Genomic DNA, 16062 nt, shown 5'->3' with positions numbered 1-16062 from the left:
AGTGCCACAGGCTATTGAGTCATGAAGCACGTGCTAGGAAAATGCCTCATTTTACAGTGAGTTCCCCTGTGGCTGAGATGAAGTCTCACGCCGTGGCCATCTCCTTGTGGTCCCATCACGCCCTGCGGCTGCCTGGGAGGGACGAGCTCTTGGCATGCCACGTGTGAGATCTCCTGGGGGCAAACCCTGACTGCTCCTGCCTGTGTTTGCTTCCACAGATGGCTAACCCTGTCCCATCAGCCTGCTGCATGGTGCTCGCCGTGGTGGTGGTGGTGTACGCCCAGAGACACAGCCAGCAGGGTGAGTCTCTTCTCCCACCTTGGAGGTCCTGAAAAATGTGAATGCTGCTCCTCTGGCCTCTCTCCTGGGGCAAGCCAGGTGCACCCTTTTGGCTTGCCTGATACTACGTTTCTGGATGTTGTCACTTTTCTCCTCTCCGTGACACATGCATCCCCTCCTGCCCACTGCTGTGGGGTTTGGGCATCCTGCATCCCCCTCAGTGCCTGCTGGTTCCCCTCGCCCTGCCCACATCCCTGCATGTCCCAGGGTGCCGCTACAGCCAGGGCACCTCTTCCCACCTCTGCACCCCCCCTTTTTTGCATGTTGCCCTGTGCAACCCACCCGTGAAGGGATGAGCAGGTGGGAAGAAGCAGCATCTTGACAGTCCCAAGCCCTGACACCCTACCTGGTGACTGTGTCGGATGCCTCATCCTGCTCTCACCTCCTTGGGGTGACTTTGTCCCCATTGCCATCACACATTGGTGCCCACCACTATCTCGCTCCTCTCCAGGTTAGCAGAGGATTCAGGGCTTACCTTAGTGATGGCTTGAGAGAGACTACATTTTAGAGTCACTGGTGGCATTTGGAGCTGGAGGACCCCACATGATATTGGGTCTAGGCAGGAGCAGAAAGGTTATGTGGGGGACGGTTGGGTCCCACTGTGGGGTCACCTGTGGCAGCCCTGCAAAAATGGGACAAAATGGCGGACCTCCAAAATTCGCTGGCTTTCCTGGCAGTCAGCCTGGCTGTAGTTGCTTTTGGTGGATTATAGGGGGGAATTTTGCTGGTTAACTCCAGTAAGGACATCTGTGCATCCATGGGCTCTGTGGGATTAAGGAACCCAGCCAGAGTACCCCGCTGAGTTGCCCTAAATCCATCTGGGTGGGTTTACATTGCTGGAAGCTGCCAGCTTGGACAGGAAGCAGCTGGGGTTTGGCAGCACGTCCCCATCCGCTCTCCAGACACAGAGGGAGCTTGCTGGGTGGTGTTGCAGGAGCGTTCCTAGCACCTTCCCAAGGTGCCTGCTGAAAGCATTCGGGTGCTGAGCTGTGTGCTCCTTGTGGTGGTGTGATGCTTTCTGCAGAGAAGCAATGCTGCTTGGTCCTGCTCTGCTTGCGGGACTGCTGCCTGGGAAGCCTTGAAGAAGCCAGTGTCAGGGCTGCCAGAGCATCCTTTAGTTGCACCATGCTGCTTCCCTCCATGCTGTGGGGATGGCAGCCCAGACAGGGAGATGTACAAAACACCGAAGTGCCAGGTACTTCAGGATTATGCATACTTGAAATGTGTTGTCTAGACAGAGAAACACACTGGCCAGCACTGGCCAGAGCCATGCATTTTGCTGCTGGCAGCAGCACGCTGGCACAGAGAGCACAGCTCCGGGTAAGGCCCCTGGCCAGGCGAGCTGCAACAACTGTCACCTTCTGCTCTGTGACCCAGCAGGATTCAGGGATTTGGCAGCATAGCCTCCCCATCCCTGTGTCCCTCCTCTTTCCCTTGCCTGGCTGCACCCAGCAGGGAGGTATCTGGGGCACCAGCTTGAAACCAGAGCTGCTGAGACCTGAGGGCATCAACAAGCACCTGAAGGGGGTGCGGGGCATGAGGCAGGGCTCTCCCCATCTGCAGGAGCCAGAGAGACTGCTCTGCACTGGGGGACATAACAGGGAGAGAGGGGGGAAAACTGGGTATAAGAGCTGGAGGAAGGTTTGTAGGGCACTTCCAGGACTGTCCTCGATCTGTTCCCCAAAGGCACCATGTGTTCCTCCTGGGAACCTCTCTGAAACACTGATGTGACATTCTGGGCAGGGACTTTGGAGCTGCCCACCCCACCGTGCCTGGCTTGGGGAGGCTGCACGCGTGCAAGTGAAGTCTGGGAGGATCTGCCCGGTGTTGGAGACCCAAGGGGTGTGCTCCATCCTCCCCAACCAGAGCTCACCCCCTGCCCCCCTGCAGCCTCCCCTCACCAGCCAACCCTGGGGCTCATCCCCGACCAGCCGGGTACTCAGGCTGGAAAAACATAGCAGGAGTGGGGTGGGAGGATGGATTAATCCCACTGGTGGCAGGGACTGGGTGGAGTGGGGGGAGGACGCTGGCATAGAGTCCATTTATCATGCACTTGAGGCACGCTCGTCTTTAATAGCTCATGAAGCACTTTAAGAGATGCATTAGCACTGAATACTTGAGTGAAGAGGATGTGACAAGCTGTTAAGTGAGCACGAGCACGATGCATGGAGCCTGGCCACCGCTTCTGGCTCTCACGTGCACCCTGGTGATTACTGGAGCTCAGGCTCGGTGGAGGTGAGGCTGTTCATGCATTAACCCCTCTGTGGCTCACCTTTGGTCCTTCTCCTTGGAGCTGGCAGAGCAAAGGGTGCATTTGTCTGGGATGTGGGAGCCCAGGATGCTCCCCAGTGTTGGGGGTGAGGTGGGATGGAGAGGCTCAGAGGTCAGCAGGTTTGGGTACCCTCCCTCCCTCTGGTCACAGAGCTCCCTTGCTTAGCATCTGTGGCAGGTTGCTAAAGTTACACCTGCACCACCCTGCTGGGCACTGCTGCTTCCAGCTACCCTTGGGGGTAGGCAATGTGTGGTGGGAGACCAGGGCCATCGCTCAGGGCGCCCCAGGGGGATGCTTGCAGGGTTGCACTAATGCACTGGCTTGGGCATTGGGTTTTGGGTGTCCTGCTGCAGGGAAGGGCAGAAGGGCAGCAAAAGAGGGTGTTCGTGAGGCGCTCTGCCATAGCACAGCCCCTTGTGTCACCCCAACCAGGAGGCATGTGGATAGAGCAGAATGCCTGGCTGCGGGTGGGGGATGCCACCCCCCAGGAGAAACATCCCTGATTTCTCAGGTTGTGTCTTCACCCCTAGAATAGCTCAAGCCATCGAACAGGGATTGCTCCCAGCCCACGTCCACTATGGGGTCTTTGGTTCTGGTGTTTTGGGGCAGCAGGGTTGGGACCACGGGTGCCGCTGGAGCCACCAGTGCTGCTGTCAGACGGGAGTTGCACAGTGCACTCATGGCTAATCCTACTGCTGCTGAACCAGTCACCCCACGCCCCTCAGCCCCTAACGCTGGGTGGCTCTGGCAGGCTCCAACGGCGTGCTGAGCGTGGGTGGGATTGCTGCTGCTCGCTGCTGCTGCGTTGAACGCACACCCTTCCCCAGCCCAGCTGGGGCAGCCTGCGCAGGGTCGTTTTGAACAGCCAGCTCAGTGCTCCTGAATTTAGCAAAGGAAAAGGTGATGCACTGAGTAAAATTGGAAGTGAGGGAAAAGGAGTTGAGGCTTGCAGGGCTTAGCTGCCAGAATAGGTTGGCATAAGGTGATGTTTGGCCCTCCTGCTGGACTCACTGGGCAAGTGGTCCAGGGATGTCCCCCTGGTGCATGGGTAAGCACTAGAAGTAAACCACCTTCAGATGGGGCTGCTGGATGGGAGGCAGCCTGCCTCCAGAGACAGGCATTGCCCTGGTCAGCCACAGGGCTGTTCCCACCAGCACAGCCCCCAGCCAGCACAGAGGGATGGACAGGAGCTGCAAGGAGAAATGGGAGGGGAGAGAGGAGGCAGAACTGGCTAAGACCGTACAGGAGAGCCCGGTGCCCTCACCGTTATTGTGGGTAGCTCAGTTTTCCTTCGTGTGTTTCCTTCTCCAGGCAGTGGTTTCTGCCAATTTATGTCGGCGTGGAAGAAGGTGATGGGGAAAGCTCAGCAGAGCACAGAAGTGATGCTGCCTGCTGCGACACTCGCACCTTTGGTTAGCCAGGGCTCCATCGTGTGAGAGCAGTGCTGGCGGGGGTCCCTGAGGTGCAGAGACCCTCTCCCTAGCAGGGCTTGGGCACCCTCAAAGGAAGGAGAGAGGCCACAGCATGAGCCCTGGGGCTTTGCTAAAGCTCCTTACCTGGGAAGTGTGTACGTGGTGGAGATGCCCAACTGCGTGTCAGGCCATAAAATATATGTGCATGGGTGATTTCAGCTCTTTCTATTCATTGCTGTGACTGCCCATGGCTGGACTTAGCTGTTCCCAGTAGACCCAAGAGCTACAGCAGTCCTGGAAAGAGGGAGCACTGCTTCCCCAGGCTCCTGCCACGACCAAAGCATCTTCCCCATCTGTCAGCTCTCCCAGAGTTATGTCCACGTCTGTCTCAGATTGAGATTTCTCTGCTTTTAAGAGAGGAGTAATTCTGCTTTATTGATCCTCACCTTGCTGAATTAACTCATGTTTAAACAATAATTATGTTTTCACCCAGGAGAGGAGACAAAGAGATAAGCATCTCTGGAAATGAATGCATTTCAGATGCCACATGCTGGGGTTAATTTATTGATGGGCGCAGAAGCTGCTATCTCCTCTCTCACCAGCAACAAGCAATTAGCCCCCATCATTCCTCAACCGAGGAAAAGAAAGAGAGATTTTGTTTCATTACTTTCCCTTCTCTCTTGCTCTCTTAAGCCCTGGCACTAATCTTTTGCAATCGGTTCTGCTGCAAAGCCTCCCGGGAGCTCCAGTTTGCATGCGCCTCGTTAGAAATGCTGCCCACATTTCAGCTAAGACAAAGCCTGGGCCGGTAAACAGCCTTCAAAATGCACAGCAAAGCCATGCAAATTGGCTTTTCAAATAGAAACCAACTGTAGATATCTCCCTGTCTCCCCTCCCCACATTGTCCAATGTTTTCCGTGTGGCATTTGTTGGCTGATGGGGATGCAACCAGCTCTTTTTGGACTCTGCTTCCTCCCACATCAATCAGCCCATGCAACTCCCCAGGGCATCTGCCTGGCACGGTTAAACTAGTTGCTTTGCTTTTGGGGGTATTCTCTGGGTTTTCTGTGTAGGAGATGGTTTGTAGATTCATGCAGGAACGTGTGGTTTGTTTGTAGACATCTGAGTAGGTTTTGAGATTGTTGCGCAAATGCTGTTCAGTTAAAGTGCCTGGATTCAAGTGGCATGATGAGCTACCTGGGCCTGGAAGCTTGGTCTTCTGCCCATGAGTGTGCAGGGGTGGTGTGCATCCAACCTACAACAGCACTGCAGGAGTAGTCTCTCCAAATATACATACAGAACGTTCTCTTCTCTCTTCTCTTCTCTTCTCTTCTCTTCTCTTCTCTTCTCTTCTCTTCTCTTCTCTTCTCTTCTTCCCTCCTCTCCTCTCCTCTCTCACCCACCACGCTACTGGAGTGCCCTTCAGTCATGCATTAAGCGACATGACTAACATCTGTCATGTGTTGTTTGTTTTTCCACCCGTTCCCCAGGGCAAGATGCGTGTGCAACAGAGTGTTTTGGAATTTTTGTAATTGCCCGAGCGCAGGCACTCGCTGGGGAAGGCAAGGTCAAAGGGAGCGGCTGCGTGTGTGCTGAGCAGCCGACTGGGTGGCTGGAGATGGTGTGTGCTTCCCACAGAGCCTTGTTTCATGCTCAGGCTGGGGCCGGTGCGGGAGAAAGCTCTGTCTCCTCATTAGAAAGCACCTTCCCACCTCCCATGACACCTCCTTGCATCTCGGGCCAAGTTTTGCTCTCATCACAGCACACTGGCACTTCGTCTCTGGGTGGCTCCTGCCAAGGCCTTATCAGCGTCGTCCTCCCCAGGATGCAGCCCTGCCTTCTGCAAGTCTGACCTACATTCCTCCACTGGAGATGAATGGATTTGTGTTTGGCTGCCTAAAACACATGCTCGTGCTGAGGGAAGGCTAGTATATTAACTGCTCCAGAGCTCTACATGCAATGGACTCGTCCTTTCCATTATATACATTTGTGTCACTGGCAAACTTTGCCAGCAACAGTTTTATGTTGCCTTCAAGATAATTGATAAGACGAGTGATTAGCAATTGGCCAAGAACAGATCCCTGCAGGGCCGCGCTGGGAACACCCTCCTGCAATGACGATTCCCCATTAACAATTAATTCCCCATTAGCAATTCCATTTTTTAATCCTTCCTGTTATAACTCTGGATGCTCTCATTATCCAGCTGGCTGAAATACCAGCCTCGCTCCAAACTGCAGCCCTTTTCAGCATGTGATCTGCTTTCAGAGCATTTCCAGGACCTCTCCCCAGTTAGGAAGCAAGGTTTGGGGTAGCCTTTACCTGCCCCACCATCCCTCACTCTTTGCAAGCCTTCTCAAAGCCAAAATGCTCTTCAAATTTGCTTTGTGGAGAGCTTGGAGATCCAGAATCGAGGCATAGTGCTGGATCTATAAAAGGACATGTCTTAGCATTGGAAGGATGTTATCAGGGTTTGCTCAGTGCAGTCAAAGTCGGGGGGCTTAGCTCAGCCTGTCCTCAGGCTGAATGAGCTCAGTTCATGGTGGTGTTCCCATAATTGCTGAAGGAGCCGGCTGTACCTGGAAAACCTTGGTCCCAGGGCATGTCATGAGTAGATGCTCCTGCCTTGGAGCTGCAAGAGGGGAAAGACATAAGCACTGCAACAGCAGGGGAAGGCATTACCAAAGGTGAGGGGCACCCCTGGATGCCATCACCCCTGGCAGAGCAGCACTGCCTGTACCTCTGGGCCCCCCCCAGCATTCATCTCGCTTCTGTAGGCAACTCGTGTACCCAGCGAGTGAGTCAGCCTGACTCACCGGGGACACGTTACCCCTCACATGAAGGCTCCAGTGCCGGCAGCTTATGTGCAGCAATTACGACTTGAGCTTCTCCGTGAGTCGGAGCCTGCTTAAATCATTCTGAAGGCTGCCGTTCAAGGGCAGGCACCCGCTCTTTGCCTCCTTTGCCTTGCTAATTGCTGCTCAAGGCTAAGCTAGCCCAAGCTCGTGGCCGCCCACTGGGGACCAGCATCGTCCCAGTGGGATTGCTGCATCTGCTGGGGGCCAATCTGCTGGCCTATCCTGTAGGTACCTCTGCTGGCCAGAGGTACAACCTGGCTGTAGTTCAAATTGCCCTCTGATGCCTTTGTGAGGAAGGTCCATCACCTCCATCCCTGGGCATTCATTACTGTATTGTTTTCCCCATTGCCTCCCCATATTCCCTGCCAGCCCACAGCTGCAGGGAAGCAGCAGAAACAACTCACCCCACCTGCAATGACACCCCAGCTGCAACCCATTAAACTCTGCTACATGCTGTTAGGGCATTTAAGAGCCCATCAAGGTGTGGGGTCCTCCTTGCTGCTCTGATCTTTCCTGCCTGCTTCCCTGCCCTACGTGGTGAAGGTAAATCTCTCTGATAAGAAGAACCTCAGACTCAAACAGGCACAAACTTCTGCACACACATCCCACCCTGCTTTTCCTTCCTACCCCTCTGTCTGTCCCAGAGCCCCTGGTTTTTTTTTTTTTTTTTTTTTTCCTCTCCTCCATGTCATGGTTTAACACCAGCTAGCAACCAAGCACCGCACAGCTGGTCACTCACTCTCGCCCCACCCAGTGGGATGGGGGAGAGAATTAGGGAAAAAAAAAGTAAAACTCCTGGGTTGAGATAAGAAGGGTTTAATAGAATAGGAAAGAAGAAACTAATAATGACTAATAATAATAAAAGGATTGGAAAATACAAAACAAGTGAAGCACAATGCAATTGCTCACCACCTGCTGACCAAAACCCAGTTAGTTCCTGAGCAGTGATCTGCCCCCCAGGCCAACTCCCCCCAGTTTATATGCTAGACATGGCATCACATGGTATGAAATACCCTGTTGGCCACTTTGGGTCAGGTGCCCTGGCTGCGTCCTGTGCCAACTTCTTGTGCCCCTCCAGCCTTCTCACTGGCTGGGCATGAGAAGCTGAAAAATCCTTGACTTAGTCTAAGCATTACTTAGAAACAACTGAAAACATCAGTGTGTTACCAACATTCTTCTCATACTGAACCCAAAACAGCACTATACCAGCTACTAGCAAGACAATTAACTCTATTCCAGCTGAAACCAGGACACTCCAGCACTAGATGCACCTCTCCAAAGGTTCTCTGTCTGCAAAGTAAAAGAAAACAGCAAAAATAGCCTGGAACATCTTTTTCTATTACTGGACATGCCTCTGAGCTCAAGTAGATTTCCTGCCCAGACACAGAGTGAATTATGGCCAAGCTCTCAAAGGCTGACCTTGTGGTCAGCTGGAGCATAGGCTTACTAATAAATGTGGTCAGCCCCTACCGCAAACAGCCTATTTTTAGTGCCTGTGTTTCCTTGCCCACTGCCTCATCACCCCGCAGGTCCCAGAGCAGACTATCCCCTGGGGGGTCCAGCCAGTGGTGCAGGATAGCCCAGCACATCCTAGGCTCGCTTCTCCTGCCTGGAAGGTGGGAAATCGAGAGGTTTGATGTCCATGTAGTGTCTGTTAATTTCATACCACAGAAAGCTGCTGGTGCATGGAGCAAGGTGGTCTGTCTTGCTGGGGCATGCTGTGGGAGCATGGCTCATGCCTGTCAGACAGGGAGTGGAGAGCTCACGGCTCTCGCCTAGGGTCTGTGCTTGGAAAATAGCCACAGGTCAGTGTGAGATTGATGTCCCATTGTGCTAAGTGCTCTCGGATGTATGAGAAGAGATGCTCTTAAAGTGCAGGTGGGAGACAGAGGAGAAGGGCAGGAAGAAAAATAGAGGGACTGGCACTTAGGTGAGAGGGAGCACAGCTTGGTGGCTTCAGGGCTTTGAACTGCTCTTTGCAAGTTACCAAAATTTGGAGACATGCAAAGGATATTGCAAAGAATCTGCCTACTTTTGCTATACAAGTCTGTCTGGAAGCACTTGCACTGAATTTAGCCCTTCTGGGAATGTTAGAAGTTATTTAAAGTGGAGATGATGTTCTGGAGTGAAATGGGGATCTGTCCTCAGGCCCACATGAGCCATCCAAGAGCTTGGAAGGAAATCTAGTTGGCAATATCTGTGATGCTAACAAAAATATGAACACTTCCATCAGGTGCAGGTCCTATGTATTGAAGCAGATCACAAAGCTGTAAAAGAATAAAAAAGGAGTGTGGATCTGGCAGGTTTTGGACAAGCATGTGATCCCACAAAACTGGTGAAATTAGTTCACGTCTGTGGTGGGAAGAAGAAACCACCAGGAGGATCGCAGTCTGCCAGGATTCATTAGTTCTGCCAGTAGCAAGGAAAACCATGTCTCACTAGTCTCTTAGACTTCATTAAACGTAACGACAAACAATGAAGGAGGAGGAATGGGGTTTGTAGTCCACCCAGACACCCAGAGGAGCTTTGGTTGGAGAGTGTTCAGCCCAGGATGAAGCCCTGGGAGTTACTGCTGACGTGGGCAAAGCTGCCAAAACCCACAGGGAGGAGGCAGGAGGCACACCTGGATGTGCAGAGGGGACAGCGTGGGACGAGGAGCAGCACTCGGTTCATGGAGCATCTGCGTAAGCCAGCTGGGTCCTTGCCAAGAAATCCTTGCTGAAACCCACTGCTGGACAAGCCCTGCTCTTTGGGGAAAGGCTGGAAGGAAGGGTTTGGATAAAGGTCATTTCCCTCTCAGGATGGCATCATCCCACTGTGTGGAGCAGGAGTATTGCTTCCTCTGCTGACGCTCAGTTGTAAATCGAGGCATTACCATAGCAGCTGGGAGCCCCCAAATGCTGGTGGAAGCCAAAATCTCATTTGCACAGATTTTCAGACCCAGGGAGCTGAGGCATATCCCAGCACGTGGGGAATAGCTGTGGGCTTTGCTCTTTGTGTGAGCTCTGGCTGCTGAAGAAGGGCCGTGTCCTGTCCTAGCACTGAGCTCCTTTTGGCAAGGGAGGAAGCAATCCTCATCCATGGGTTACGCCTGTTGGTTTTTTTATGCCTGCTTTTACATTCTCAAAGACTTCCAGAAATGGAAGATCTCATAAAACAGTGACAGTTGGAGTGGAAACCTTTAGTGCTTCAGGGGTTTGGCTTCAATTAGCCTCCAAAAGCTCAGAAAGGTCTCGCCTTGGAAGTCGCATGTGGCCATCCCAGGGACCCAGCCATCTCACATTTCCAAAGCAGCCTGGTCCCTGCCAGCCTGTTCAGAGACATGTGTTCAACTGAACTTGGACTGAAGGTGCCACTCATTATTTATCCCCTTTGAAGGGTTTCCAGTGTCTGAAGTCCTGGATCATAGGCTGCCCTGGGACTGCAAAGCCAATCTCCGGTCAGGCTGAAAGAGCAAAGTGCTGCAGCTCTGGGGGCAGCTCCGGGCACTGCTTGCAGGAGCCCACGACCTTAGCCGAGGGCGCTACAAATCATCCCTGGAGCGTGTCAGAAGAGTTGTGTGAGGCAGATGCCGGGACCAAAAGGGCAGGCAGGGCTGGGGCTGAGATGTTCAGGTCCTGCACATCCATCAGTAGTGTTGAGCGTGGAGTGAGTCACTTGCTGCTGTCTTTAGACCACCTGTGACATGTCTGTGAGCAAGCAGAGCCCTGGATAGTGGGAGCACAGCCAGAGGAAGACACTGAGCCTAAACACCATTATCTCTGCTTCCTGGGGAGAGGATTTTTCTAGGGTGGGAACAGAGCAAAGGAACCATGAAGTATGCTCAGGAGAGCAGATACTGGGACACGACATGCACAAACTTTTATTATCAAAGTCTTTGGGGGGTTTAATTTCAGTGGGCAAATTTCAGTGTTTCTCTGCAAAGTGAAATACCTAATACCCAGATTCCTAATCTGGGTGGGAGATGCTGGAGTGTAACAAATAAACAGAAGAATTACTTGCAAGATGTGCAGTCTGTCCTGTGGTTGAAAAGAGCATCTTTCAGGATAAGCAGTCTTGGGCAGCACTAAATGGAGTGGATCCATGCAGAGAAGCCAATATAATTGTGGCATATTAAAAGGAAAAGGAGAAGAAGGATTGAGGAGGGGCTGTGGCAGGCTTGTTACAGAGGGGAAAAGCGATGCGTGTCACCTTGTAATGAGTGCTCCAGGAAGGCCAATCAGGTGGAGAAGTGAAGTGAAACCGCAAAGCAATCGACGATGATGGAGGCAGGAGGGGTTACAGGGGTATTAGTCCAGCGTATGGACCATTGATCTCTTGGTGTAGGATTTGCTGGGAAAGATTGTTATTTAGGCTTAGCTGCCACCAGATGCTAATTGAAGCTGAGGAGTCTGGAGCCTCATTGCACTGCCTTCCTTTGCTTAAAGCCATACTGAGGAGGCTGGTGTTGAGGAAGCAGCTTTGTGTACGTGATTCACAGCATGGAGATAAAACAGCCTTCACCTCCACTCAGGAGACAAGGGGAAGGGGCTAAAAACTGTTTCTTGCACAGTTGCATGCACCTGCACCCCTGATACATCCACCTGCGAAATTCCCTGTGGAAAAGGCAGAATGTTGCTTCAGGGTGCACATGGCTGGCAGAGCCATGCACCACCCTTCATCCCAGGTTCAACATACTTGACTTTTCTAGCTTTTTTAGCTTGCAAAGCCTGAGGTGTTTCCCCCAGTGCAGATCTGTGTTAGCAGACTTAAGCCACCTGCCAGTAGCTAGGCTCTTCTTAGTTATCTATTCTGGAGTGTTGCAAAGCAGCCAGAGATCTGCAGAGCTGATGCTGAAAAACATTGACCTGCAAGGCTGGAAGCCTGGAGGACTTCTGCCAACCAAGAGCTGTGTGCTTTATAGGCAAAAGAGAGCCATCACACTGAGGAGCTGACTGGGATGCACAAGCTAAAGCAGAGCTGCAGCATGTAGTGTGTCTTGCTTGATTCCTGCTGAATTTGCTAAGGTGTAATGAGGTGTGCATGTGTGTGCATGTATTTCTGATGTCCAGGCATCAGGCGTGCTGCCGGATAACACAGCTCTGCTGGCAGAGAGCTGGTGTGGAATAGATGTTTTGCTATGCCGAAGTGCGCTTCTGCTCTCTGGAGAGAGGTCCCCCCTGTACTCTGCCAGTCTGTGCTGCTCACGGGGGACCATGCCTGCTGCCACCAGGGTCCAAACTGAAATAAAGCCAGGGAAGTTGCTGAGCATACCTCACAGAGGTAACACAGCCATGGAGGGGGATCAGGGTCCTGTCCTGTTGTGAGTAGCAGGAAGGCAGGCTCCCAAAAGCAGCGGCTGGTGCAAACCTGCATCCTGCAGACCATATCCACAGGGGTCCACTGCTGGAGGCTTGTCCTGGTAGCCCCACGTCCATGCATCTGTCCAAGCGCAGATCTTCTCCAACCAGGCAGGTGAGCTCTGCTCACCATCCACATTGTTTATGTGCAAACTGGCTCCCAGAGGGATAGTAAGCCGAGCCTGGGGCGCTCCCGAGGGGAGTCTCCAGCCTAGCCGTGAACTTGAGATTCTGTAGGATGAGTCACAGAGAGCCTCTGACTCCAGCCAAGCCACAAGCCCTGGCAGGTCGGACTCTGCTGCGTCTGTGGCTTGCCCACACTGCAGTGTGGTTACTCCAGCCGACAACACGCTGTGCAAGTGAGAAACTGAGGCACACGGGAGTCAGAGTACATTAAATCCAGAAGCTAATGTCTGTCCACTCCTCTCCCTGCAATTTCTTATGGGTAGCCTCCATGTCTGGCCATAACTGGGTGTCTGGAGACCTGCCACAACCTGAGCCAGCTGCTGGGGCAACTGCAAAGGCTTGGAGCAAAGCATGAAAATCCAATGATGTGGCTCAAGAGTGGGATGGGGCTGCTGAGCCCTGCAGGACTCCTGCTGTTGGGAGGGGATGTTAGCATTACCTGGGATGCAGCAAGGCACCTGGCTGGTGATCACATCCAATTTCCTGTGCTTAGCAGACTTGAAAATTAGTTTTACTTTATAGTGGGAAGCACAAGGCCTTGTGTTTGTCTCTTTTTTTCCTTTGGGTGAGGATGCCTGCTGTGCGGCACAGGAGAAGGGCAGCTCAGGAGCTTGGGTCCCCAGTGGTGCCTCCTAGCTCTTAGAGCATCACACAAGCCCCTTGGCAGGGGAGGAACCGTGGCCTTGCCAATGGCCACAGGCTCACTTGCTAGTGAGCTGCAGCACCATTCCCACTGGTCCTCCACCTGGAAGTCCATTCACTTTACTGGGACGCTGCCTCCTTTGCCCTTGAGGAGCCTCCCCAGCTTTGCCCAGCAACAACCAGTCCTTGCCTTGCTCTCTCCCAGCATCACAGGGCACAGCCCTTTGGGTGCTAAGAGAAAGGGTGTTGCTCCTCCTTGGTCTTGGAGGTTGCTTGTGCTCATGTGCTGGGCCCATTGCAAGCATCCTCCTGTTAGCCTTGGCTGGGTGTAATAGCTCTGCCAACTCCATGGTTCCTGTTGGCAGAGAGCCTTTAGGGATGCCTGCAAGCTGACTTACTGCCCTTCCCATCATGTCAATAGCACTTACAGCAGCAGCGCACTGATTCTGTCCCTGTGCAGGTGACTCTTCCAGCTCTCAGCCCTGAGACGGACTTGTCCATCCATCCCTCCCAGTTTGCAAAGGGAGTTTCTGTCATTTTCAACCCGAGTTGCTGGAGACTGATCCTTGGTTTTATGGAGAGTGAGCCCTGAATATTCAAGAAACAGCACTGAACTCAGTGTGACCATGGTTGGCAGGTTCTGGCCCTTAATTAATTAGCATTGATTGTACTTCACTTCCAACAGTGGAGGAGGGAGCTGCAGCTCAGGGAAGCGGTGAAGTGTTGCGATACAATCACTGCAGCCATTTTCATGCTGCCAGTCAGTGCTCTTCAAAAGTTACATAGCTGCTGCATTGGTAACGTGGGATACAGAAAGGAAAATCCTGGGGGAATAGTAATGACATGGGACTTCAGAAGCTGTCATTTTTGAAGAAACACTTGTTTATACATTTATGCAAGGTTGGGGTTTTTTCCTGGTTTTTTTTTCTGGTTCTTGGCATTGTTGTAACTTGACTTAGCCTTAGCGAAGGTGCTGCTCATGTGTCTTGCATGGCAGCAGGGTCAGTGCAGGGTCCATCAGCCCACCAGGAGATATGGCCATTGAAATGTGGGACCTCCATGTGCTCCCTTTGCTCCCAGCTCCCTTGTCGAAGTGCAGCAGCCACCTGGCAACTGCTGGGCCACCAAGAAGTGCTATTCAGGAAGTGGAACATGCCTTGTCCCCCAAGAAATTTGGAGGAGGTTGGGGGTTGGATCAGTCACTTGAGAATGGAGGTGTTTACCCTATCTGAGGAAGATACCCCATGGTCAGCCTTTCTCTGTGTTAGTGAACTTTCCCTCCACCTGAAGTTGTCCATCTCACTCCATAATCTGGGCAAGCCTTTCCCACTGAGCTCTGCAAGTCCATGGGCTTTTGTATCCGTGGTGCATTTCTTTCCCCATATTTTTGCAATTTCTTTCTTGGCAGCTCCACAGAGATGGCCCCGGGCATCCTTCTATTGATCTATGAGTAGGACTTTGGGATATAAACCCAGAAGGAAAAGTTCAGGATTTAGTTAGGCAGATTTAATCCTGTTACATTCTTCATCCTGCCCTAAATCACAGCTCCAGAGTGAAGACCGCATAGCAAGAGCCACCAGAAGCGTGTCACAGCTTTTTTAATGTGTTGCATGATGTTGCAAATGTGTCTCCCAGCCTGGTGAACATTGAAGCCTCCTGCAAATGTTGAGTGTCTTTAATTCTTGCTGTGGCCTGGGACACCAGCTCCTGAGTTTGTCCTTGCACAACCCATTGCCAGGGGATCCCAGTCAGGCTGTGACTGCTTGCTGGGAGCCCTGGGATCTGGTGGGCTTTCTCTCCCACACAACAGGCATGTACAGCTGCCTTGCCAGGGTACTGGGAAAAGCAGTGCCAGGGCTGGAAGAGGGGTGGGAGGTGGGTGTCAGCAGGCAGAGACATTCAAGTCAAGCCTGGTAGCACAAGGGATTAGTGGATACGGGCTGTTAGGTGATTTAATTGTGTTTTTCTTCCTTCAGTGAATTTGGGCCATTTTTCTCAACTTGCTTAGCCCTGAGGAGTTTTTTAGCATAACCAGTATTTATGGAAGGCTTTTTGCTTGCTGCTTTAGGGGGAATCACCATTGTATGCCACAGCAGCCGTCTCATAGCCCCACAAGCCACCCCTGCAGCATCTGAGTGCTGGCATCCCAAGGGGCGTACAGGGGTTCAAGACGGATAAAAAGACACCACCTCAAATGAATCCTGCACTTTGGATGTTTGTATTTCATCAGGGTCAGGAGAGCCCAGCCAAACCCTGGCGTCAATGTAGCAGGTGCCATAGGATCACAGAGGAGGAGGAAAACCAGAGCCTAGCTCTGATGCAAACTACTTATGCACCCTTGGGCCAGTCATTTAATCTGCTTTCAGGACTTCAGCTCCATCTGTTAGACAGGGAGAATGATGCTCTCCTCGTTTGTCTCTTCTGTTTGAGTTGTCAGCTCGTTAAGGCAAGAGCTGCATCTTGCTGGGTGCTGGCACAGAGCAGTGGGTGACAGGGTGCCCATCCCCAGGGGTCTGCAGGCAGTTTAGCAGCGTGAGTGCTGGGGAAGAGTCGCCTCCATCCCCTGCACCAGGACCCTGCGCTTCCCCTGAGCAGCATCTCTGTCAGGAAGCGAAGCGCTTGCTGCCAGTCTGTCCTGAGCAGAGCTGACGGGCGAAATCCTCAGGGGAGCCATTTTCTGTTGGAAAATGAAGTCCAATCAACGTCCGAATGTTTTATAAAATCATGTTTCTCTGTCAGAGCGAAAGAAAAAAAGAAGTTGGGGCGGGGGGGGGGGGGCGGGGGTTGGTTTTTTTGGTATTTTTCAGAAATGGTTAGCTGCTTCACTTTGAATAGACACCCCCTTCCCCATAAAAAAAAAGGGTTGCAAAGCCTCTTGTACAACACAGTGGAGTGGTTTAGAAAAAAACCTAAAAGACATGAAAACCTTTGGTTTCCTTCTGAAGGAAAGAACTTTGCTCTTTTTTTTCCCCGCTTCTTTAATGGAGAATTTCTGGAAGTTTGGACTTGTGCCCTAA

The 16062-nt window shown here is 52.3% G+C and overlaps 1 protein-coding gene across 2 annotated transcripts in view; it reads left to right on the top strand.

The window, feature by feature from the left end:
* The first annotated feature begins 218 nt into the window (after positions 1-218).
* CNTFR (ciliary neurotrophic factor receptor) overlaps positions 219-16062 on the top strand; it is an 88501-nt gene continuing 72657 nt past the window's right edge. Inside the window, exon 1 of one of the 2 annotated variants that reach the window (XM_010564224.1) lies at positions 219-300. In XM_010564224.1, the coding sequence (XP_010562526.1) occupies positions 219-300 (82 nt within the window). The remainder of the gene's footprint in view (positions 301-16062) is intronic. The other variant, XM_010564225.1, reaches the window with a different exon arrangement.

The sequence above is a fragment of the Haliaeetus leucocephalus genome, unplaced genomic scaffold (genome assembly GCF_000737465.1).
Source record: "Haliaeetus leucocephalus isolate CR32 unplaced genomic scaffold, Haliaeetus_leucocephalus-4.0 Scaffold176, whole genome shotgun sequence".
NCBI lineage: Eukaryota > Metazoa > Chordata > Aves > Accipitriformes > Accipitridae > Haliaeetus > Haliaeetus leucocephalus.
Note: the sequence above shows the minus strand (reverse complement) of the source record. Positions and strands in the feature narration are given on the sequence as shown.